General features: G+C 38.3%; 4 protein-coding genes across 5 annotated transcripts; 3 read left to right on the forward strand and 1 right to left on the reverse strand.

Annotated features, from left to right (window-relative positions):
- Positions 1 to 354: 354 nt before the first annotated feature.
- On the forward strand, positions 355 to 3,420 carry LOC103701292 (glucan endo-1,3-beta-glucosidase 11-like). The gene is made up of 5 exons (XM_026803451.2): positions 355 to 575; positions 886 to 1,922; positions 2,574 to 2,605; positions 2,721 to 2,813; positions 3,056 to 3,420. Exons 1-4 carry the CDS (start codon positions 506 to 508, stop codon positions 2,737 to 2,739), a joined length of 1,158 nt encoding a protein of 385 aa, XP_026659252.1. The 5' UTR covers positions 355 to 505; the 3' UTR covers positions 2,740 to 2,813; positions 3,056 to 3,420.
- A 2,951-nt stretch (positions 3,421 to 6,371) lies between these two features.
- On the forward strand, positions 6,372 to 6,850 carry LOC103704580 (uncharacterized protein At5g01610-like). Its single transcript, XM_008787971.2, has one exon. It carries the CDS (start codon positions 6,372 to 6,374, stop codon positions 6,780 to 6,782), a length of 411 nt encoding a protein of 136 aa, XP_008786193.1. The 3' UTR covers positions 6,783 to 6,850.
- A 3,543-nt stretch (positions 6,851 to 10,393) lies between these two features.
- On the forward strand, positions 10,394 to 19,330 carry LOC103704500 (probable beta-1,3-galactosyltransferase 14). Its single transcript, XM_008787856.4, has 7 exons — positions 10,394 to 10,981; positions 11,347 to 11,499; positions 11,610 to 11,692; positions 11,776 to 11,875; positions 16,024 to 16,137; positions 17,449 to 17,591; positions 19,032 to 19,330. The coding sequence occupies exons 1-7, from the start codon at positions 10,578 to 10,580 to the stop codon at positions 19,115 to 19,117; spliced, it is 1,083 nt and encodes a 360-aa protein (XP_008786078.2). The 5' UTR covers positions 10,394 to 10,577; the 3' UTR covers positions 19,118 to 19,330.
- Positions 19,331 to 19,864: 534 nt separating this feature from the next.
- LOC103704393 (ketol-acid reductoisomerase, chloroplastic-like) lies at positions 19,865 to 25,293 on the reverse strand. 2 transcript variants are annotated; one of them, XR_603617.4, is made up of 11 exons: positions 24,959 to 25,293; positions 24,753 to 24,845; positions 24,296 to 24,361; positions 22,330 to 22,470; positions 21,741 to 21,968; positions 21,416 to 21,533; positions 21,201 to 21,340; positions 20,961 to 21,128; positions 20,629 to 20,784; positions 20,127 to 20,552; positions 19,865 to 20,001 (listed from the first exon to the last, which is right to left on the reverse strand). XR_603617.4 is itself a non-coding variant. In XM_008787697.4 (10 exons), the coding sequence occupies exons 1-10, from the start codon at positions 25,247 to 25,249 to the stop codon at positions 20,184 to 20,186; spliced, it is 1,770 nt and encodes a 589-aa protein (XP_008785919.2). In that variant the 5' UTR covers positions 25,250 to 25,293; the 3' UTR covers positions 19,869 to 20,183. The 2 variants fall into 2 exon arrangements, 1 of the variants encoding a protein (XP_008785919.2); XM_008787697.4 differs by having other exon boundaries at positions 19,869 to 20,552.
- Between the last annotated feature and the right edge of the window lie 751 nt (positions 25,294 to 26,044).

Here is a 26,044-nt window from a genome sequence, read left to right on the forward strand (position 1 = left end):
TAATCGGCACTCAAAAGGCCAAGTAGCGGTCGGTTCCTTTGTGAAGAGACCCAAACCATTCGTTACGACAAGTTGATTGGAATGTTTGCTTGGGATCCAGGAAAAAGGTCCGAATCGTCTCTCCATCGGCTTCTTCTTTGGCCCGTTGATGTCTGTCTCGCACAAAAAGGTTTGCTTTCGCCCCTCACTTTCTTATTTTTCTTATGTCCAAAGCAACAACGAGGGGCGGCCGTCGCTTTGGGCGAGCGAATATGGCACGAGGTTGCGTCGCTTTGCGCGAGTCGAGCACCAGAAACATAAATAAAGCCATACAAAATGGCCTCCGAAGAAGACAACATGCCCAAGGCAAGGCAACCCCCAAACTTCGCCCTCCCTCCCTCCATCCCTCCCAAACCATCTCACAAGCAAAGAAAGGAATTATTGAGAGATAACCTCTCCTCTTCTTCCACTCCCCTCTCCTTTAAATCCCTCTTTTCTCTCTTCTCCTTCTCCCTTTCTTTCTCTCATGGCTGCGTCCATCTTTTTCAAATCAAGAATAATTCATATCTTCCTTCTGTTTACTCTTTTCTCTTCAGGTGCTCCCTTCGCATTTCCATCTCATTTTCCATTCGCGGAGAGGTCATATTCGATAATGGCTAAATTGCACGTAGTTTATAATCTCATGCTGATTATAATTAGAAACTACTTATTTTTTCCAATTCCTTCTGGTATGCTTTTATCTCTTTAAACTTCTCGAGTTCTTTCCCAGGTTCATTTCGAGCTTTTTCATGAACTAAAATTATGATAAAAACTAGAATGCTGCTTTCCCTTATATACAACCCTCCTCATGATCTTAGTTCTTTTATATTTATAATTTATATTAACATTCAATGTTTTATTTTGCAGAATTGGGCTTCATTCAACTTGGCTCGACTCTAGGCATCAACTATGGTCAAGTAGCCAACAATCTACCATTGCCAGAGAAAGTGCTTACCCTCCTGACCTCCCTTAGAATTACCAAGATAAGGATCTATGACACCAACCCTCGAGTTCTAACCGCATTCGCAGACTCTGGAATTGATCTCATCGTGACAGTACCAAATGAAGCAATCGCCCAACTAACCGATCCCCGACAAGCCTTACAGTGGGTCACGACCAACATCCAGCCCTACTTCCCCGCCACAAAAATCTCCGGGATTGCGGTCGGTAACGAGGTCTTCACAAGTGATGACGCGGCCCTCATGTCGAACCTCGTGCCTGCGATGGTCAGCATCCATGCAGCCCTCGTCCAGCTTGGCCTCAACTCCTACATTCACATTTCTACTGCAACTTCTCTAGCTGCGCTGGAGAACTCCTACCCTCCGTCGTCTGGGTCATTCAAACCAGAACTTGCCAGCCTGCTGGCGCCATTCCTTCGATTCTTAGCACAGTCAAATTCGCCATTTTGGATAAATGCATACCCTTACTTTGCCTTCAAGGGTGACCCCAACACTGTTTCACTGGATTATGTCTTGTTTAACCCTAACCAAGGGACTGTGGACCCTTACACAAGGCTGCACTATGACAACATGCTCTATGCCCAAGTTGATGCAGTGATCTACGCCATTGCCCGGATGGGTTATGGAGGCGTGGAGGTTAGGGTGTCCGAGACGGGGTGGCCTTCCAAGGGTGACCCGGATGAGATTGGTGCAAATGTTGAGAATGCCAGGGCTTATAATAGGAACTTGTTGTTGAGGCAAATGAGGAACCAGGGGACACCCCTGAGGCCCAACCAAAGGTTGGAAGTCTACTTGTTTGCGTTGTTTAACGAGGACTTGAAGACCGGACCGACCTCGGAAAGGAATTATGGGTTGTATCGGCCGGATGGTACCATGGCCTACAACTTAGGGCCTGGTGCACTGCCATCTACTGCGTCAGTTTCCCACACTTCATCTGCTTCTCGGGTATATCCAGCCTTCTTGTCATTTTAAATGTTTTGAGTTCGTTTCTTTTCAAGAATAACATCTTACGTACGGTTTCTTTCCCTGCTCTTTCTTTTCCTTTTTTTTTTTTTTTTTCTAATGTATGCTAGGACAATTGGAGAGAACTGGATGATCAGATCTTTTTGTCAACCTATTTTGGAAGCATTTTCAGAATAGGATTGGTTTCAAAGATGCAACATTTTATTAGCATATCACTAGCATTGTGTTATAAAGAGAATAGTGATGTATTTGTTCTACACCACTGTTTTTTTTTATTTTACTACCAATAAAGTATGAGGGTAGTTTTGTCTCCTTATATACTTGAACTAGATGCTATATATGATACAAAATCTAACATTTGAGGATTCAAGTTATCGTGTGAAATGAAACAGGATTGTCATGCTGCTTTTGTGCTCCAAAATTTAAAAAGAACCATAGTCAATGTATGAAAGTATTCTACCAGAAGTATATTCGATAATTATTATATGATTAGTGGCATAGGAGGAACAAAAGTAATATGTAGGCATGCGGTGCCATCAATCACCGAAAGCGTGCTATTCTTGTTTCACCAACCGAAAAAAAAAAATTTCTCCTGTTCCTCCTAGGTCTAATGGGCTGTCTATTATGACGCAGGAGACAGGGAAGGAACTTGGAAGCTCGTATTGGTACTGGACTTTCTTATCCTCATTGACTTTCCAAGCTTTAGTGAGGATGGCAATCTAACAAAAGAGAATTGGTTTCATATCTGTTTATTTTCTTTGGTGTTTTTCTTTGTACAAGGAAAATGGGTAAGCCATGAACCGTCTTTTCAGAATTCTTTCCTCCGTGGACTTGGGAGGTTTCCAAGCCCCAAAGAGAGACGAACGAATTCAGGTATGGGCTCTTAATTCCATCACCCTTCTCTATCCAAAATACCAGAGGAAGCACCTTATGATTCCTTGCATTTCCTCTCATAACATCAATTCACTCCCAAGCGTAGCCAAAGAATTCCTAGGCAATTTGACAGAGAGGTAAACGAAGGGGGTTTTTTCTGCAGTTGAATGGGGTTATTTAGTTTTAGTACCAAAAACAAAAAAGAATTTGTGACGCTTTGTTTGCTCTTTTTTCTATCGCAGGAAAAGCCACAGAAAGTATGGGCCGCTTTGCGACGTGGAACGCACCACGGCGACTGTGTAAATTAGATTTGGATTCCACCTTTTATTTATTCTCCTAATTGTCCTTAAAGCCTTGTATTATAGTCTCATTAAGGCTATAAATTGGAGGAAAAGAGGGGGGAAATGAATAATTAATTGGAAAAAAGCGAGGACACGGTTGGGTGGGTGCGCTTTCTGTGGCCAAACTTTATTCACCGGCCGAAACCGCCGGCATTGGATTCTGTGCCATGTTACACCGTGAATCCGCCTTTGTGCAAAAGCTGAAAGGACCTTGGAGTCCCCCACTGTAGTTGAATGATTATTCCAGATACTAAATTCGTGTCTTAGTAATGGGCCACGCTTTGTCTTAACATATGTTAGAAAATCACTATTTGGTGATCCAAATGAAATTATCAAGATGATCTTAGATCACTAGTAATCTTTATCCTAAAGTAATCTGATGCCTAATAATTTAAGATCACTATATTTGATATACTATATCTCGGTGATTAAAAATTTTCAGATATCCACAAGTAACTTATTTAGTAGTCTATAAAAATTGAAGATGATTCGCCATATAATATCAAAATTACTCCTGATATATTTCATAAAATTATATTTATTAGTCCTCTAAATTATTAATTCTATAAAAATATAATAATTGTTATTATAGAATTGATTAGAAAAATAAAGCAAATAAAAATAATATATTAAATACTTTATTATATAAATTAAACTACAATAATATATTTCTACTATAATTTAAAAATATCATTGAATAATAATATGAAAATGATATATTTAATAATATATTATAATATAATATATTATATCAATATACTATAATATATAATATTATATATATAATATATTAACGGTATATTGATATATAATTTTTTTTTGGCTAAACTAAGGAGCATTTTTGTCCTCAATTTTCAGTACAAGATCATTATTTTGAGGTGATTTTGGATTTCCAACCTCTAAAATGATAGCATCCCATCATTAGGTTGGGCAATAATATGAGGGATAGAAGTAATTTTAGATCACTGCCATATAATATCATTGTGGCGTAACCAAACTCAATAATTTTATCATTTGGGATGATCATTTTATACCAAGTGTCACCTTTTTGTATGCTCGAAGCGTAGGGCAAGAGCAAAATTAGTGGTGACAGCGTGCTTTCCGAAATATTTGGTTTTAAGTGCGACAAAACGTAGTATTCTAGTTCACTGTGTTTTAGAGATAGGGTGGGGCTTTGGGATTCCCGGAGCAATAGCTGCTTGAAGCATACAGAGCAACCGAGCAAGCAATATGATGCATTGAATGCCCAAAGAAATATGCAAACAAGGATTAAGTTTTCATCAGTTAAAGTACATTTGGGTTACTTTAGTTCCCATATTCAAGAAGGAAAACTCCTGGAAAAGTAGCCACCAAACGGTTCGCAGACTCTGCATGCAGGTCACCAAAGCCACCCAATTTGAACCATAATTGAGGGACGAGGCTTTGGCATTAGAATCGTAGAGTGGTCTGAATGAGAAGTCCTACGACCAACTTAGCTCGCTCAAGTGCGACCATACCACTTGCAAACCATTGTCATGAATGCTGTATTTTTTATCTCTAAATTGAAATACCAGAATAGATTATTAGTTCTTTTATCTCATCCTTGATCATATTGTAGGTATGGTAAAATAGATGGACTGTCCATACTTGGCCCAAGTTGTGCTATACAATGCTTACACAGTTATCTAACCATGAGAAAAAAATATTTCACACCCCAATGAATTGCATTAGATCATGCCTACAATGTTTGCGTTACGGCCAATATGTTGGTTTATAACTATATTGGCAGTGAGCACTCACTGATATGATATTTACAGAACATCAACCCTCATTATCTCCACCGATATGCATTGATATCCCAAAATACTAACAAACACATTATCAGCATGTCATGCACCATTTTTCTAATCTTCATTTTGCTATGTTTAGTGAAATGCATCATCGATCTTGTATACCACAATGCATGACAGGTTGTTTACATCTTCAAGAAAAAATCAATCATTGACTAATTATAATAAAGTACTCAACAATTTTATTAAGATTTAGTTAATCACTTATATCTCGATACTTGGAAAGATCATAGTTAGCCACTTGTCGTTCACTCAAGAAGCCATATATAAATAGTTTGTTGCTGGAATTAACTATTTGGAGATAATTATTTGAATAAAAAATATTTATGTAAGAAAATATCAATAACCATTCAGAGTGCAAAACACCACTCCAAATATGCTAATTATGATTGGAAATAATTACCAATCTATATCATAAAATGGGACTTTGTCCAGACTCTCTCTCACAATGTACACGATATGTCACCATCTCAAAATGCTAAAGGTTTCTACTCCTCTTCTATATACTTGATAAGTGCTGGGAGGATCTTGCATGCATCTTGACCCCACTCTAAAATTCTCCGATATGAAATCTCTTCCATCTTTGAGGGGGTCGGTTGAGCAGTAAGAAAATTCTATATCTTTATTCTTATCAATTTATCCAAGTGTAACAACCATGTGTTCTAAAGAATATTTATTTTGTAGTTAATTATTTGTATTTTTTTTGCTGCTTATACACTTCTAGTATGAATATATACAAAAAAGTCAAAAAACAGCAAGTCTCAGAGTGCTCTAGGCAACTCCATTTTTCTAACCTATAGAAGCCCCCGAGTAATCAGCCACTTACGAGACCACCTAATCTGCGGCTTCATTAGCTTCTCTAAAAACATGCTCAAGCCTTTGTTTGGCTATTTTTTTATTGACGAGTTATTCTTTTCTTAGTTGTTTTGGTTTTTTGATCTGTTCATCCTATTGGATTTTAGGTTCTTTACTAAGGCAATCCAAAACCTGTCTGTTGATCGGCTTAATTCTATTGATGGACCTAACTGGTTTGGCATGCTAGTGACCCAATCAAATTCTAGTACTTTTTTAAAAGAAACGGTGGCCAGCAGACAATATATCATGTCATCAGATGGTCTATCGGACATAAACCAGGACCGATACAAAAGAAAAACTCTTGATATCATAGCATTGAAGGATCATACGATGCCCATTTACAAAGAGCGACGATCAACACAAAGCATCCGTTTTCTTATATTCGCCTGCCATCCTGTCTCACTCATTTGGCATGCCTTTCATCTCCTTCATATAAATAGCAGCATCAAACCGCTCTCTCTTCCACATCTCAAAGTCTCTCAGAACGCAGACTTCCCTCCAGTTGAAAGCAAACCAATTTTGCCATTCAAACCATGGCCGAGAAAGAGGGAGGCATTGTGAAGAAGGGCCAGGAGGAGGGCATGAAGCTGGCCCTCTCCCTCCTCCAAGAGTTCGACCTCCCGCTGGGCCTCCTCCCTCTCGCCGAGGTGGTCGAGGTGGGCTTCGTTCGGAGCACCGGCTACATGTGGGTCGTCCAGAAGAAGAAGGTGGAGCACAGCTTCAAGATGGTGAGCAAGCTCGTGAGCTACGGCACCGAGATCGACGGCTACGTCGAGAAGCACCGCATCAAGAAGCTCAAGGGGGTGAAGGCCAAGGAGCTCCTCCTCTGGCCCCCGGTCAACCAGATCAGTGTCGACGACCCGCCTACCGGGAAGATCCATTTCAAGAGCCTCGCTGGGGTTACCAAGACGTTCCCCGTCGAGGCCTTTGCCGCTGGTCAGTAGTGGCGGCATCGAATGAGTAACAGTCGGAGTGTGGTTTTTTTCGCACGTTTATTTGCTTGGTTTGTGTTATTGGGTTTGCTTTCGTTCTAGTTTTGTATTTTGGTTGGGTTGCCCTTTCTATTTCTATTGCTATTGTTATGATGTTATAACTGGTGATTTGAAAAGAAAAAAAATTTAGAGGTTATATATGTCACATTTAAAAAAAAAAAGAAGTGCATAGCCTCTATTTATAATATAAGATCCGTTCTAATATAATTTGCATCAGATTTTTAGGACTTTCTTTTCTAAAATAAATATTATTAGGAGAATCTTCTAGGAAAAGCTAAAAATCTTTGAGGAGGTATATCACGACTTCTACATTAACTCTGCTTTCTGTCACTCCACCTGATTCTTTTCGGATAAAAAGCTATGCACAATCAAAGTCTTACCAAAAAAAAAAAAATTCAGTTTGACCGGTCCGTTTTAGGGCCTAAACGATTGAATTTCAATCGCCCCGATTCAACCTCTTAAAAGGTTGGCCTAAAGTTATAGATCTCAAAAAGATATCCAATTTCAATATATATATATATATATATATATATATATATCTTAATCGGGCATCGTATAATTAAATTATGGCTTTCTAAAGTTTGGCCTGCGACTCGACTTCCTGATGTGGTAAATCTCGCTTCTAAACCATATCTAGTCCTGCTCGTAGTGACCAAAGTATTCCACATCGAGTTCGGCCATGATCCTCCTAAATACTCGTAGTAGTCAAAGTGATCCATATCGAGTTTGGAGATGCTCTTGGATATCTGTAGTAGCCAAAATGGTCCACATCGTGTTTGGTGATCCACCTAAATACTCATATCAGCTAAGTGTTCCACATCGAATTTGGTGATCCTTCTGAATACTTGTAGTGTCATGGTTTATTGAGATCCATAGAGTGTCAGGGTTTATTTTTAGGAATCAGATCTCTAATTGAATATAGGGTTTATTGAGATCCATAGAGTTCCCATGGACACCGTCCCCTGCCATAAGCTAACTAAAAATTAGGCAACAAGCTTTAGCAGTGAAATAGCATCCAAGCAAGAAGACGTTTTATTGTGATATTATGTTAGAAAAAAGTGTTCTCTTGTTAAAAGGGTTTATAGTCAATGATATAACTTCATAAACTATGGGCAAACCCATAAAATTAACGCAGCAGGAACTTCGACGAAAACAGGAGAACACTCACCTAGGATCAGGGAGAAGGATAGATAGTAGACTGTTAAGGATTATGGTTCACCAGTCTGAAAAATTACAGTTTTGATCACATTAACAGGAAAACCTGTTAACTTCGAATTTCTTCTCACATATATCAAGATTCCTCCTTTACCAGATTTCCAAGCAAAAAGAGATAAAGCCTGCTTTTGTCTCTTTCTGGTCCATTTTAAGGCTACAGTGACTTCCACTTTTCGGTAGTCAGTGGTGGTGAACTAACAATAATAACAGTAAACTTACAAGAAAAGGTATTATTATGGTTAAACATTCGTAGGAATCTAACCCTAATTATTTCTAAATGCCATGCCTAGATCTGATAAATTTCAGAACAAAATGTTTCTAAATACATCCATGTTCTTCTGTGGAGATTTTTGTAACTCAGTGAGAAATGAAGGGATGGTTCAAGGTTAACTTTAAGGAATGGAATGTTGAAATCACCACTTATCCTACAAGCTTAAACTAATAGGATGAGGTAGATTTATTTTATATATTTTATATTTTTCTAACACTTCCCTTCACATGTGGGCCGGACTTTTTGTTAATGGACGAGCCCAACATGTGAAATTTTTTAATAATAGGGTTAAAGAGTGCGGAGACTGCTCTGATACCATGTTGAAATCACCACTTATCTTACAAGCTTAAGCTTATAAGATGAGGTAGCTTTTATTTATATATTTTATATTTTCTTACACTCTTCCTCACATGTGGGCCGGACTTTCTTTTAATGGGCGAACCCAACATGTGAAATTTTTAATAATGGGGTTAAATCTACCTCATCCTATTAGGGCTCGCTTGCTGGGGGGGATTGTTGGCGGAGGCCGGTGTGGGCCAAGTCAGTAAGGCTCGCCCGCGGCGGAGGCCGGTGTGGGCCAAGTCGCAATCGAACGCCGGAGGGGCGCTTGGGATGGTCGATTTAAAGACCATGGTTAAGCCTTCATTATCACCTGCAGGTTTTAGTGAGATAGCAGCGCCTATGACCTTATAGGATGAGGTAGCTTTTATTTATATATTTTATATTTTCTTACATGTAATGCATGCAATTTCTGCAAGTGTTGTAGCCACTCAACTTCAAAATTTCTAAAGTCAAGATGAAGCCTGTGATGCTTTCTCATAAACCACATGATGACTTCCAACTTAAGGGAGCACCAATTTTTCCTAGTGCTCTTCACAAACGAACATTAAACATCCCAACATTAAGCAAAGCTTAAGAAAAAAAAAAAAAAACGGGAGTGGGGAAGCAACACTGAAGGAATCCTTCTGAAGGAAATCTGAAGTTCGGCATCCTCAACTCTTCTTTGTCATCTCCAACATCGGCAAATTGTGATGGCAGTGGCTCGCCATAATTTCCTTCATTGATAGATCAAATTTCTCCTAAATTGAACTTGTGGATAACCTTTCCCACACTAGTCCTCTCCACGTAAGAGTTGTTTGAGTAGAAAAAAAGTACAGACCAAGACCATATAAGAGTTTGTGTTTCATAACAGAGTACATTTTATTGAAAATAAAATTATCATGCATAATATCAACACATGAAACTTCAAATATGATGGTCATATTTGCACAAAAACATCTTAGAGGGCAGCGAACCAATGTTAGGTGCATGGTAGCTCATCTACTCATTCGTTAGCATGCATTAGTTAGTGTTGCGATTGAGCTAAGTTGATCCATGATATAACCCAATTCCAACCAAGGCCTAACTCAACCTATACCATTCCAATTGAACCCACGCATTAATAAGGTCTACGATGAATCAAATACTAGATGGTCCAATCCAAATTGGCCAGCCATGAGATGACTCTGTTCAAATACTGATCACTTTAGAATCCATTAGCCCTCTAGCATTCACCCCATTGCCATGTTTAGCTCCGGAGTTGGGTATCATAGCCATTTATTTATAGGTTGATCGTTTAATTAAGATTGGGCTTTATTGTCATTATTTTTATTTTTTGCTTGATGTGTATAATATAATCAGTAAATTTTTTCTATACTGCCCTTGTCTCGAACCTAGATCAGACTTTGAAAATTTCTTTGTTCCACCTATTCAGCCCAATCTTGTTGGTTCCGGATCCAAATCCGCGATTCCAAGGAAAACTAGAGACCCGACTGGGTAACGGCCATCATTTAATGAACGATGTCAACCTTTTTGGTCGTTTGTTGTCCTTCATGCTCTCCCAAGGGAACCTCAGTTTCTTCTTAACCGTCCATCAAACGGTGGTTCCGAAACAAAAGCTTTATGCCGTCAACCAATCGCAAGATAAAGCGCATGCAGCCGTGGATGTTCCGCTCCGTCGCGTTCTCCGTTAAGGATCCCGGTATCGTATTAAACGAAGGAAATTAAAAGAGAACCCCTGGAATAAATCGCCCATGGAAACCGTTTCTCTCATTCTTTGTTTCTTGCCCTCCAATTGATGTCGCCTGAAAGAAACCCCCGCTTCTGTTTCTCAGGCGCAGGCTATTTCAGCTTCTTCCCCTCCTCGAATTCTTGGTGGAAACCCTAGCATCTCCGATCGAAACCCCAGAATTCCTTGGGAGGGTTATGAGTCGCTGGAAGCCATGCCTGCCTCCTCCAAGATCTTCTACTCCCGCCCCCTCTCCCCTCCTTGGTCCTCTCGCTTCCGCCGCCTCTCCTCCTCCTCCGCCTTCTCCACAGCCTGCCTCATCTTCGGCATCGCCGGGTTTCTCTTCGGGTCCATCTCTGTCTCCGGGCCAATGATCGGCCGGCGCAAGTGTGCCGATTTCGAGCCCATCTCCGTCTCCGTCGTGTGGGATCGGGGAGCTGGGAGCAAGCTCGTCGCGGAAGGACGACCCGACCTTATCGGAGGAGATGATGGAGGCGGATCGGGGAAGAGGCACAAGGTGATGGGGTTCGTTGGGATCCAGACGGGGTTCGGGTCCGTAGGGAGGCGGCGATCTCTCAGGAAGACGTGGTTTCCTTCAGATCGCCAAAGTCTTCTTCGGTTAGTCAGTTTGCATCACACAACATCCATTCTTCCGTCTCGCATTCTACATTTCTATCAGATCCTGTTAATTTTCTTTTCCTTCGTTATCGTGTTGATCTATCTCTTCTGAGATCAGCAGGGAAAAAGTTTGAAACTTAACTTCAGATAGTTTGTGGTTGCCTTTTTTTTCTTCTTTCTAGATTTTCTTGTTATTCTTCCGAAATATTTTGTTGTTAATTAGAACCGGAACCAATGCTAAAGATATCGACTTTGTTATAAATTACAAAGCTGTAACCAACATTGAACGGATCAATCTCGTTATTAGTTAGAATTGTAACCGATGCTAAAAGAATCAATACTAAACTTGGCTGATGGTGTTGCAGTCTGGAAGAATCAACTGGTTTGGCTTTCAGATTTGTGATTGGAAAGACCAATGATAAATTGAAAATGGCAGCCCTTAAAAGGGAAATTGAAGAATATGATGATTTTATTCTTTTAGATACAGAGGAGAAGTATAGCAAGCTCCCATATAAAACGTAAGTATTGATCTTTTTTTCCTTTTCTTTTTTATCTTTTTACTTCTAAGTATCCTGATATATTATATTGTTATAGTATGTCCAAATCCTCATCTAATCTTGTCCTGTAGGTTAGCATTCTTCAAGGCAGCTTATGCACTGTTTGATTCTGATTTCTATGTTAAAGCTGATGATGACATTTATTTGAGGCCTGGTAATGTCTCTTAAAGAGATTAAGATCTTTTCTTTTGGGGGAATTCTTGCTTGCTGACAATCGGGTTTTCAATGTTGTTGCAGATCGTCTTTCATTGCTTCTGGCTAAAGAGCGCCCTCACCCTCAAACTTACCTAGGATGCATGAAGAAGGGTCCGGTGTTCACTGACCCAAATCTCAAATGGTTAGTATTGGTCTTGTCAAATTTAGAAGATTAAATGTTGCCTTCGATTTCTGAATGTAGCTTAATATACTGGAAGAAATGTGGGATCTGATGAACATGTAGGGATAGGAGAAGCAAAGGATAAAGAGAGTGCAAGAAGTTAGAATAAATTTGTAATTTTGATAAAGGGAGGGAAAAAAAGAGGAATTGGCTACTACAAAGGACTTGTTAGACGGACCAGAAAACATCTACTAGCAAGAGTCTATGACCAACCATAGACCCATAAATTCTTTTTATCCGATTCAACATGCGAACGAATGCTAAAAAGGGGGCCCTAAAATGACTGTATGAAGACCTCAAACTCTGTATCTTGGATAACTGTTTTCATAGAAGTTTCAATAACAAAATGTTTCTCAGGCACTAAGATAAGCCACTTGTGTTGATATGTCTGTGAGATGTATCGATATTAAGCACAAAATATACATGGAATTTATCCACAAGTTCAGTTAAACGATGAAACTTACTACTTAACCTGTGCTCAAAACTTGTTCTTTTTTGGTGACGCTATCAATGAAACCTTTCGGGTCAATTGTATAATCATTAGAGCTTGCTTGATGATAGAAGTCATCATTTATATCAATATGTTATCCTTGTCAAATAATTGTGATCATATCTTACTAGCTGGAATCTTCTATCATAGTGTTTGGAATCTCCAACTTGTACCTGCTTTCTTAGCGTTTCCTTAAAAGTGTTTCTAGAATATTTTCTTCCCCTTACCCGCCAAAGCATCGGCTTCCGGTTCTGGCTACTAAAGATCAGGATTGTTTGCAGCATCATTCTCCACATATTTGTCATTCAACTGATGGCCATCAGTGAAGGATGTTTGTGATGGACATAGATTCATTCCATGTTCCATCTTAGAGTTATGGTTCCGGTGCCTTGAAAAGTCATAAAACACTAGTAATTGTCAAAGGATCTTACAAGATAGGTTAAATCCAGTCTATTCTATCTTTCTTGGGGGTATGATTTTTACAAACGTACCATGCTCTGGCTATTGATTTTAAGATCCTAACTTGTTTCCTTGCACCCAATTTTGGTGTTGATGTTGATGAACTAATCTAGCATGTTCTTCCTCAATACAAAATCATGTTTCAAGGCAGTAGGTCCTTGTACGGATGTCTTGCTCTCATATGATACTAGATACCACTTTATAACTGATGATGACATCATTGGGTTTCTGTACTTTCGGACAGTTTAGAAGAAGACCTTTTGTGATTAGGTCCAAAAGTATCCTCCTTGATGCACTTGGTGAAATTTTATGCAGGGTCCAATTATAGTCAGCTGAAAAAATTGTCTTGTAGAAGTAATTTCAGTTTCTACAGTCTTCTTTGCATGACTTTGGCACCACATTCTATGCAGTTTTATGTAATCACACTAATTAAACTTGAGCTGTTCTCTTAAGCGTGCCATTGATACATAATGGATCTTATGTTCCTTAATTATTTGATGGCAATCAAGGAAAATATTCTGGCATGAGATCCAATGCGATAACATATCAATACTTATTCTATCATAGAATCTAGTCATGTTAAATTTTGACATCTTTGAAACCTCCATTTATTAACTTGAGCTCATACACATAGGGATAAAAATGCGCTCGGGCTGGCCCGAGGCCTATTGCGCTGGGCCGACTTCGGGCTAGGCCTAAAAAAGTTCACGTCGGATTTGGGCTTAAATATAAAGCCCATTTATTTTTCGGGTCGGATTTAGGTATGTCATTGGCGCGGCCTGAGCCCAAAAAGGAGCTCGAATTCAGGCCCGAATCAATTTGTTTTTGTATGTTGTTATTTAGAGAAAATAATGAGAAAATAAAGGACAAATTACAATAGGTTTAGCTAGGAATAATGTATCATGTATCATTTACTTGTGTTATAGAAAAGAACCCAATTTTTAACTAGCTCATTTACTTACGAAGCAATAATATTATGAAATATTAAACTTTAATCGGGTTCGGGCCGGACCTACTTTTGGCCCAAACGGGTAATTCAAGCTGGGCTCGGGCTCGGGTCTAGATTGTCCAAAAATTTTCGGGCCAAAGCCTGGCCTAAAGCTCAAAAAAAAAAAAAAATCAGGCCGGGTTCGGGTAAGGGCATGGACCGGCCCAACCCAGCCCACTTCCAGCCCTACAAACACTTGATGTGAATATAGATTTCCAAATCCAAATGCTGCCTGATTTTTTTTTCCTCCACCAATGCCCAAAATAAGGTTTATATGGATTAAAAGTTTCAGCATGCTATTATGTCTGTGAGAATTTGGACCTCTAAATCTAACCAAATAAAGTTTTTACGTCCATTATAGCCTGAACTAAGGTTTGTGTGGGTCAGATAATTGAACATGCTCGTTGGGAGAGAAGCATTCTACTCATTATTTAAGTAGGGATATGTGCTCAACTCTTTGGGAAGGAGTAGATTTACCTGTACATTGGATGTGAGAGTTGACTACTACCTCCATAGTTCCTATCATGTTACTTTGCGAAAGAAGTTGAGATATCAATAGTGGATCATCATTAGGAACATGATGAGGCATGCTCCATGTCATGAAGAAATTCATCTTAAGAATCCAATATGATACATCTTCCCTTTGTATCAGGTCAGATATATCTTAATTGGTCACTTCAAACCATGACCTTGCACTTGGTGCAGGCATAACTTAAGGATTGTTCATTCAATTGTTGTCAAAGGATTGGAAGAAGGACTTCTATTTCTCTTTAATAGCAGTACATTATATATCCTAAGGAACGAAAAACAAAGAAGATATGATGATCCTTTGAGGAAAGGTGGGAGCACATTAGATATATATCCCTCCTCTCTATCTCAGCTTGTTGACAACCTTGACAATGTTACTAGAGGTCAACATGGAAAGAAACTATGAAAAGTACTTGCAGGTAGAATGTCCCTACAACAACAGCCCTTTGATAATGACAAAATTTTCTCAAAAACCTGTTTCTTCTATTTTGACAGCTCACTGGGGGCCTTCTGTGCATTGGATTACCTATAGCTATACATAGAGCTTTTCATGTTCATAAATATGGGAATACTGGAGGTCAATTTTGCCTGATACTTTTTGACAAATTTTAATATGCTAAATAGTGTATCAACTTTCTTTACATAGCATTGCCTGGCTCTTAAATATTCTATAAGCCCGGTTAAGGCAAGGACTAGGACAAAGGAAGCAACTTAGAATTAGGTAAGAGTAAATATTGGCCTTTGACTAAATGTTAAATAAGTGCAGCTCCTAAATCTTGTACTTTAAAAATAATCGAGTAAGCAGAACATTTAAACAAATAGAACTTATAAGAAAAATGAGTCAAGTCCCCAAAGAGTGCAGCTCTATTATTGTATATGTAAGACTTAGTTGTCTATTTCTCTATCTGATTCTTTTATTCCTTTTTAAGTCAATAGAACTTTCCATAGGGTTTGAACCTTCATTGATACAATACAAAGCAGGTGTGAGAGTGGGTACAGGTGATGGTGTAGGAAAGTGGTTATATAGAGAACACTTAAAATAAGAAAACAATTAAGAGGTCGGTACTGATCGAGATTCTAGGAAGTTTCCAAAATGGATGCATTACCCTAGGTAGAATTTCACTACCGGGACAATCAATAGGTCATGCCAACCCGAATGGTTCAATGACCCAACATGTGAACAACCAAGCCTGATTTGGACTTTTTAGCCTGAAATCCTGATTCGGCTTGTTTTTTAGAAGCCTAGCTAGTTCGGGCCAGGCCTGCATTGGGATTTCAATCTACAATAAAAGGAAGCCCAATCTAAGCCTAGCCTGGCTAGAAAAAATAAACTGAGTCGGGTTGGGCTCGGCTCTCGTACTCCGAGCCTGGTACTCCTGGGGCAAGTTTGGGCCTAAGCTTCAAATCATGGGCTAGCATTGGGCTAGGCCCGACCTAGGTCTTGTTTATTTTTTCTTGTTTTTGAAGTGCTCATCATGAACTAGCTAATTATGTTTTACTTCTTTACATGCTGCAAATGTCAAAACAGCTTTAACCTGGGTCTGATATGCAGTTCTGACGCCCACATCCTATAATTGAATTTTTATGTTCATGGCAAATTTTAAAAATTTAACAAAATTTTGACTGTCTTTGGGATTTGTGCAGGTATGAGCCGCTGTCTTATTTGCTTGGGAAGGAGTATTTTCTCCATGCATATGGTCCTATATATGCACTATCAGCAGATGTTGTAGCAAACTTGGTTACACTGAGAAACAATAGGCAAGTTACATGACTGTTCTTTATTTACACCTGGTCTCATGTCTCTGTCCATCTCTTCAGAAAGCATACCAAATGGAACAATGCTTGTGTTATTGACTGTCAATCATGTTTATTTCTATCTAGATTTCTAATTACAATATTCATTTGACGGTGAACCTTGAGTTACATAACTGTCTGCATTTCCTAAAAATGGCAAGTCTGAGCAGGACTTAAAAAGGCATGATTAAACCAAAATCTTCTGTAGCCTCCTGACCTCCTATCTCCCGTTGCTTCTCTCTCTCTCTCTCTCTCTCACACACACACACACACACACACACACACACACACACACTAACACACACAAACACACACACAAAACTTGTCACCAATAAAGCTAGCTCTGCATGTCTGTTTCCACCTATAATATTTATTCTGGAAGGGCATGTTATTTAGACAATGGACTTCTACCCTGCCTGCTCTTAACTGTTTCATTTGTAAGGATTAAGGTGAACCTCTTGAGAACACAAGATACCTAGTGTTACATCATCCTTAGTTTTCTGTATATTCTCACTATCATCCTCATGTCACCTTTTCTTTTTTATTTCTTTTTATTTCCAGTTTTGAGTCATGAAATGCAATGGTTCCTTGTTTCGAGGGTGGAGCAAGTTATCAGATACATGCCGTTCTATCATTAGTCTATCCGTGGTTCTCTCTCAAATTAGAATTATTGCTAAGTCTAGTCAGAAGCCAAGTATCACGCTATAGCGTCTACAAATCTACAACCGAAAAGCCAAATTTTTACGCCAAATTATATCAGAGAGGATTCTCTTTAACACCTTTACTTCTCAATAACAATGAATCCATTCTTGCGCCAATTTCATAAGGGTGCATTGCTTCATTTAGGATAAGGTTTATGGCAACATTCAGTTCCAGTCTAAAGCTAGTTGTCTGCATCCTTATAAAAGGGATACCCGATCCATATCATCATGTGCTGTTTCTACCCTCACAGCATCATGGCAGCTCAAAGATATATTGTCACATATGAGATTCCATAGCTTTTACCAGATAGGACAACCTGATATTTTGTTAATATAATGAATGATATTAATATGGAATGGAATCTGTGATCCTGGAAAGGAGAATATGAAGCATTCCCTATTTCGTTTCATCCTGCTGTTCTCCATTGTATCTCCACTTATTACTCGATGCAAACACTTTGACACTGAATTATAGCACTCTGATTTTAGATTTCATGGGTAAGTTAATTAGTTTTCTGAAATCATGACTTTCCATGTACTTGATTTTCCATGTACTGTGTACATATGGTTGCAGTTTCCGAATGTTCAGCAATGAGGATGTTACAATAGGAGCCTGGATGCTTGCAATGAATGTGAATCACGAGAACAATTATGAACTTTGTGCACCCGACTGCACGGCGTCATCAGTTGCTGTTTGGGATATTCCAAAATGTTCAGGTTTGTGTTTTCGTGCTATGGTTAGCCCTCTTGGAAATTGCTTCATGGAAAAGAATTCATCTGAATGATTTATTTTATGTAAAAATATAGATTTCTTTTTCCACATCTTGAAGATATCATATGAAAAGATGCAGTGTAGACATAAGGACTGGTGAATGATTTTCAAACTTTGTGGCTATAAAGGATAACCTTTTTTTTTTTTATGCCATAACCCACCCCCCAGCCCCTCCTCCTCCCCCCACCCCCCTGCAAAAAAAAAAAAAAACATGTCCAAGAATCACCTGTACAAATTTTGTTGTCCCAGTTATAATGGAAGCTTTTAGTCCCAAATCTAGTTTGAGCAGTAATTTCTCTGACGCTTTAGTAATAAATAGACCCCAAAATTGCAACTTAGGACAGTTTCGGGAAGAAGGGAAAAGTTAGAGACTAAACATTAACCCGGCTTTTCTCATCTTATTTGATCAGCAAGAATTGAAAAAAATGCTTTTTCTAAGGCAAGGATGGAAAGAAGGGCGAGAAGTTTTTTCTGATGATGTAATACGGGTGTCTCTGAAAGATTATAATGACACTGGTTAGCATAACATTCTTAGAGTAAATAAAAATTGTTTGATTATCCACTGCCTATTTAACCATTTTTTATTCATCATGGTCCAAAAGGGAGCTCTTCTATGTTATGGTATTATAGGTGCAGACAACCCTTTAATCCAGGAAAATGATAATATCTGTCTAGGGATCCATGCAATCCCACAGCTCTTAAAGCGGCAAACTGAACTTGTTCTATAGTCTAGGAGATTATTTGTTGGATGACCAAACCACATGTTAGATTTTTAATCAGCCAGAGAAAGGTTCGGCTGAAGAAACCTGCGAAGTTGCTCATTAGCAGTAGTGTTGTTGAGTCGGTTTAGGCGAATTGGAATAATGGTATGCAGAACAAGAGTAAATCTTCAATAATTATAATAGGACTTAAGTTACATCTCTGTTAGTAATTTTGGTCCTTTCATTGGTTGCTCTCTTAAGGTGTGTCGGTTCTACAAGGTGGAAATGGAGTAGTCCAGTCATATCCTTCAGTCTTCTACATTTGGCATGCTATGAGAAGTTCAGAAGCAGCATGATTTATGTGCTAGACTAAAAGTTTAGTCTTGATAGTGACATTTCATGAATCTGTATGTGTGTTTAATCTGTCTAAACAAGTAGGGCCCACTTTTTTCTCTCTTTTGATTCTTTTGCATGATAAAAAAATAAAAATAAAAATCCTAGAATTATACCCTAACAAAATGCTGTTTGTTTGTCTTCTTTTTTCTTTTCTAACATGATGGTTTAGATCACATTGGAAAGCATGCCCTTTTTTACCTTCAGATTTCATATAATGTAGAAGCATCGAAGAAAACCTACTTCAGGTTATCCATATTGCTGGCTGATTTTTTAAGCTTTTTCATTCAGGGCTCTGCAATCCCGTAGTGAAAATGTTGGAGCTCCACAAAAGGGAGATCTGTTCAGGTGGTCCAACTTCATCTTCTGATGGATGACAAAACTTCGCTTGGAAAACCACAAGATAATCACTGCTCCCCTAATGGGAACATGCATCGATTCTCAGCTGCTTAACCTTGTTGAGCGGTTCTGCTGGAAGGGAGGCTTCTTACAAAATGAGCATACGGAGTTTGTACCGATTATTCATCTGTACAATTTTGTTTGGGAAGCATAATTCCATTACTTTATATTAGTCAGACCATCTTTGTCAAGCTTTGCAATCTCTACTATAGTTAGCCTTGCATGTCACCACTGTACCTGTTAGACGACGTACCATTTTTTCAGAGTAACAGTAAGGTGAATGTACAATTGTCCAAAGTCAAACCTACAACACGGCTAATGAAACTGCTAAATGGGTAGAGCTAACTACGGTAGGAATGTTGACAGGGAACACTAGATTCATTTCGAGCTTGTTTCATAGTGGCCATACCAGGCTGGGGATATAGCCATAGTGATGGTATGCTCCATGCCCGATGCCTAGTTGTAGTTTTGAACCCTACTCTCTTCAGGAACCCTATTCTCAGGGAGTCTCTTGATCACCTCGGTACTCCAGCATTTGACGATATGATGTCAATTAGACAAGCAATTTTTTGAGAGGGGAGAGTGTACAGGTAATTATCTAAACGTCAGTACTTTGAATGCATCATCGAACCCAAAATCTTAGTTACCAAGCAAGAGTGGTAATGCCTAGTAGGACAAACCTTTCGGTCAATAAAACACAAAAAAGACCAGTAGGACAAACCTCATTTCATACACGAAGAAACAAAACATGAAACCGCATTTCAATGAGCTAGTTAACATTAACAACAAAGTTATCCCTCACAGTCGAGAAAAACTACCATCCATCAAGGCTAACAAAAGGCCTCTAGCGCATCCAGAATCACTGTCAAACAAAAATTCATCAGGTCAATTCATGACACCTCTCAGAATAGCAGAATTTGTAGAAACCTAATATCTGTAGTCTGTCATACAAGTAAATATGCCAAAAGGTAAAATCCTAGGAGTAACCTCTTAAAACATTCCTGCAATGTTGCATGCATCTCTGCAGAGTTCCATGATCTTATTTTAATTGCTGGATTGCCGCAACTCTGGGCGGACAAAATCTGCATCAGGAGGCACCGATATGTCAACTGTTGGCCTCAACTGTGCGCAAACTTCGATGGCACCGTGTACTGGATCAGACAAGAAACTGCTGAGGAGGTCCTGATTAAGAGAAGCATACTTGTCGACAGCTACAAATGCCTGCTGGGTGAGAATGTAATCAAATCGTGGTGCCCACTTCCTTGATCCCAGACGTGCAGTTGTGGAACAGTTATCCACCATGAAAGAGACACCACGAGCATGCATAAAAGGATTCAATGAATCCACTGATTCGATCACACTCTCATTAATAATCTCTGAATAAGAATGCCCCTTCTTCCTCAAAACCTCAATCTGCATACAAATGAAAAAAGTTAAAATGAGAGCCTTTAGGAAATTAGGGAGATAACAAGGAGCAAATAAACTATACCTGAGCCATCATTAGTGCCACATAAACCCCAGCTGTTAAGGGATGCAAGGGGCCCAAATCTCCTACAGGCCTGGTTGCACGGACACGTTCACCAACTTTCCACATTCGTGTCTGATCAATTTTGCCCATTGGAAAAGCAGGAAGACCTTCCTTTTCCTGCCAGGACAATCATCTGAACAATTGATTTCTACTTGGAATACCATTTTTTTTAGTTAGTAATGAATTCATGATTATGAGAAAAGCTTCAGAGCCTAAGCCATTTAACCAAAATAGCTCTACTATAGTTCCTGATAAATGTGTAAGTGGGGCCACAATTGAGAGAAAGAACTTACATAAAAGCGTCTTCCAGCCAAAACAACACTGCGAATCTCACTTCCACAAGCAACATCCTCATAGCATTCGTACAATATATCCATACAAGGATAGTATGATGCACTGTATGCAGAATTGAATTCTTTTTTCCCCTCTTCAGATAAGGAGTTATAAACAGAGAGCATGCCCTGAAAGAATTAGACTTCTGTTAATACAATCCCTGGATATACTATAATTAACTGAAAATCAATTATAAATACCTTAGTTGAAATTGTCCTTGAAATAATTCCTGTAATGCATTCCACGGTGTTTTTGTAAGCCAGTTCTTCACTCATTCCTTTTTCAGTATACCTTCTAAACAAAGCCTCCACAATTCCATGCACAGCTCCCAGTAAAATGCCTAGTTACCCAAAAATTTGTCATGAAACCAGCACTACCACAAAAGTTCCGCGAATCAACAGAATGTAGAACTCACCACGCTCTCCAAAAATGTCACTCTTGTATTCTTGTTCCAGAGTAGTCACAAATGTAAAAGGAGATCCTAGAGCAACAGACCACCCCAAAGCAACATCGGTAGCTCTGCCATCAACATCCTGTTGGCACAGGAATGTATTAGAAGTGGCAAACTGCAACTAGGCTGAAAGTGGCAAAGTGCAAGTAGACCAACAAATGGTACAAAAACAGGTGTCCACCGACAGATCTGTGCGGGATTCCCTACAAACTCGAGGAGTGAAAATATAGACAGACATTCAAGCAAGCCAAATCCACAGACAACAGCCTAAACTTTTTAATAGGCACACCTGGTGAATGGCAAAACTAGAATTAATCCCTGCACCATTTATTTCTTTGCCTTGAACATAAAGCCTCCTCACTGATGGACCCATGCCCTTGGGGCATACAGCAATCACACTGATATTTTTGGGGAAATCAAGTCCAAGGGATTGTAGGTGTCCAAGAAGGAAACCATGAGAGAGCCCCAAAATGCTGTTTGGTTTCATGTGGGAGAACACTTTTTCATAATTGTCTGCCTGCAGAATAGTAAAGCATTATGAGTGCACATTCTAGACATTTCTCAGAAAGGAAAATGATATATTGCTTTTAGGATACCAAGTAAATCAATTGGAAAAGGACATGTTTGAGAAGAAAACTTGTTAAATTTTATGTTAATAAAGAGTTCTTACATGTTTACACTTTTTAAGAGTTATTATATTAATTATCAAAGATTACTTACAAAAATTGCTATAACTAAAATTAAACCATAGTGAAATATCCCCTCATAAGACTAGAAAATATTAGTCTTGAAAAAAATCATCTATTTGCCTGCCGTATTTATCTAACTTGTGAAATGGTATATGTGGACATTATGGTGCTTGTATCTAGACAACTTACCTGTGCAGAATCCGATATCAATAACAAAACCAGATCACTGCCTGAAATTGTTTCCCATATGTCACCTAAAGTTCCATTTTCTTCCGTAAAACCAGCAGCACGTGCTTCATCAAAAGAGCGAGAACCTTTCCTCAGACCAATCTGAAAAGAGAAACATGGGCAATATGAACATATTAGGAAAAATAAAAAATAAAAAAGAATTCCAGAATGATTTATATATAATTTTGTAAATAATACTGTATTCCTGAACAGGCCTTTTTGGCGTAAAAATTTTCAGGCAGTAGCTAACCTACTAAGCTTCTCCTCACTCTGTACAGATAGAGACACCCATCTGTGTCTTTCTACTAATTGCATACTTCAATGTCAACATGTTGAGGAGCTAGAACCCACCTAAGTTTATCAAAAAGACAGAATTTTCTACAGAAGTCATAACTTTCATAATGTTAACGTATATGATGAGAAGTTATAAATAATAATTGTTGGGATTCCATAAAGGAGGAATTGGTTCTTGAAAATAGTTTTCAAGTTTCAATTCATCTCATATCCCATATAATCTCTCTGGTATCATGGCACCAATTAACCTCTTGCATAGAGTTACGTCAAATATGTATAGATAAAACATATTGCACCTTCAATATTTTTTAGCTCAGGTCATTTAACTCCTTTTGGATTAATGTACATCCTGTAAATTCATGAACCCATTTGTGGCACTTAAGAAAGACAATGCTGACTTCACATAAGATTCTTAAAAACTCACATGTTTATATTTAAGAACTTTGAAATTTGGTAGTTACTATCTACAAGTCCAAGAACACAACATTCTCTAAAGTTCTTAAAACTAGAATATTATAGTCCCAGAATTTAAAAACATTTTAAACCAAAAGCTTGTTGTCTTCATTGCAACATTATAGTACAATAATCAATAATGCATCTTGTCATAGTAAACAGGTGACTGATCTCTGGATAAGCACATCATTTTCATTTTTGAATAAAAAATGCAAATGAAATTATGAGCGTGCTTTTGTCTGAACTCTGAACATCTAGTTTTCTTTGAGCTTAAAGTAACTATTATTTCTAGCTATCTATCCACACCATGTTGCTTGGATCAACCATCAGATTGTTCGATGCACTTTTATTCTGACAGAAAGTGTCCAACTTTTCTCCACATTGTTGCAAAGCATCATTATTTTGTTGGAGCACATATTCCTATTTGTCAATGGCATATTCAAGAATCATGATGAAAAATGAGAATTGTTGATGTGATACCAATATAAATGCAATGATTTTAGATTCACATCTACTGAATTTTTCTTTTAGATCTAAATGGTCTTGAAAACTAAAATTTCAGAATAAAGAAGTGGACTTGAAACATATAATATGTCAATCCAGGATTAAGACACTAAATTTTTTCTGTTGTCTCTCCCAACATCCCCAAAAAGGACTCTCTTTCCTATCAAGGTCAGTGGAAGCAAGGTTTAGAGGATCATCCCATGTTTGACAAGGAGTCTAGTCTAAAACCAAATATACCAAAGAATTTGCAGAGCTGTCGCAACATAAAAGTTCAAATCTTTGCATGTTTAAAAACTTGAGGCCCTTTTGTGTCTGTCCTTTCACAAGGATGAGATCATCTGATCGGACGTTTAGTTTGTTTTATTTCCAGGCACCCCCCACAGTGTATGTGTATTAGATTTAGGATTTCAGGATAAGGTTAATGCTTTCTTTTCTTCCACCTACTCAGAATGTGCAAAAAACATCCAATACAAGATGAGATGCATTTTAATATTACATATATACATTCTCAATGATATTAATATACATAGAGTTAACTTCACCAAACAAGTATACAACTTCTAGTGGTAGATACTAAGAACCAAGAAGTCATCCATATAAAAATAATTTCCAAAGCTGGTCGTAACTCATAGATCATACCAACATTGGAAGTGTACTTTAATGTCTGGACTGTTACCTTAACCACAATGTCAGATTGTGCCACACCAAGTGAGTCCCTCAAATTTTGTGCTTGGGCAGGTCCCTGCAAAGAAAGCAAGAAAACCTCGAGTAGGATGATTGTTGATGAGGTGGATCACCAAAAAAGTCAGGTCAACTTTCAATTTATAAATGATAGAAAAAGCTATTAGACATGAGGCCATAAATGTAGAGATGTTCATACTTAGGAATGGCACCTACAATGGACAAACAAAAATTATATATAGTTGTACATTTACTAAATAATGTAATCCGAATAAGATTTCATACAATAAGAAAGCAGTTCAGTTCCTTAGACATGCCATCTAAGAAATTCACATACAACAAAACGCCCAATTTGGGCTAAAATATACTCATTTTAAGGTTGAAATAGTCATCTTACTCTAGGCAAAAAGATGCAGTCTTTTGATATGCAAAATGAAGAGAACGAGAGGTACCTGGGATCCCCATCCGATGACACCAATCTGTTTGATCCCCGTGAATGCATCCGGCAGTGAATGGAACAAATCCCTCCCCCCTCTGACTATATACTGATACATTACAAAAGCTCGTCAAAAAAGGAAAAGAAAAGAGAGATAAGCAGAGGCAAAGTAGATAAAATAAGGGTTTTGGAGGAAGAAAAAGGGGAAGGAGGGGAAAAAACCTCGTCGTGGCCAGCGAGGGTGATCTTCTCCTTCTTGAACACGGAGGTCTCGAAATCGAGAGAGGGGATGGGCTTGCTGACGGCCGGGGTGGAGACCATGCGGGCCGTGAGGGCGGCGCCGCCGCGCCCGACGGCCGCACCACCATCTGAGTGCATTTTGGGGAGGAGAGACCGCAGGAAACTGGAGGCGGCGAACCCTAGGCCGAAAGCTAGGTTTTTGGGAGAAGGTTTTAGGGGTTTAGGGCAAGAAGAGGGGGCTATAGAGGTAGAGAACAAAGTAGCCGCCGTCATTGGCGAGGAGAGAGACGAGACCGACACCCAGAGGGCGAAGGACGTAGTTTTATGGTTTCATTTAGCCGGATAATTAAAAAAAGTGAAGAAAATTGAAAAATAGAGATGGATTTGCAAACTCATCCGCATCAAAAAAAAAAAAAAAAAAAAATCTGCGTTCGCAGGCGTGCGGTTCACAGCCGTTCCAGGACCCCAAAGCCAATTTCTTTTCACCAAAAAAAAAAAAAAGCCAATTTCTTTCTTTTGGAGATTTTTCCGAAAAATATCTGCGGTATGTTCTTGTGTCCCAAAATGGATTGCATTTATTTTTTATAAAAATAATAAATTTTATTGGATAGTTATATATGTTCTCTCGAGTGAATGCTTGTTGTGTTTATAATATGTAATATAATAAAATAATATATTATTATATTATTTATATTATATTTTGCTATGCTATATTATATTATATTAAAGTAAGACAATACAACATAATATAATGTAAAGAATAATAATATATAATTTATAATATAGTTAATTGTGTAATATAATGTAATATAAATTTACATTATTATCATTTTATTTTATTTTAATGAATAAAATTAATGTTTATAATACTTAATAATATTTATTATATTTATATAACTTTATATTATTATATTGTATAATATTATTATATTATCATAAGATATTGTGACATTAATTACTATATCATCGTATAAGATAATTTTATTAATGTACTCATAGTAATCATATATATTAGAGTAAGAGCCAAGGAGCTGATGGATATTGTCCTATTAGGATATTTCTATTAGG

The sequence above is a fragment of the Phoenix dactylifera genome, chromosome 9 (assembly GCF_009389715.1).
Source record: "Phoenix dactylifera cultivar Barhee BC4 chromosome 9, palm_55x_up_171113_PBpolish2nd_filt_p, whole genome shotgun sequence".
NCBI classification, from domain to species: Eukaryota; Viridiplantae; Streptophyta; class Magnoliopsida; order Arecales; family Arecaceae; genus Phoenix; species Phoenix dactylifera.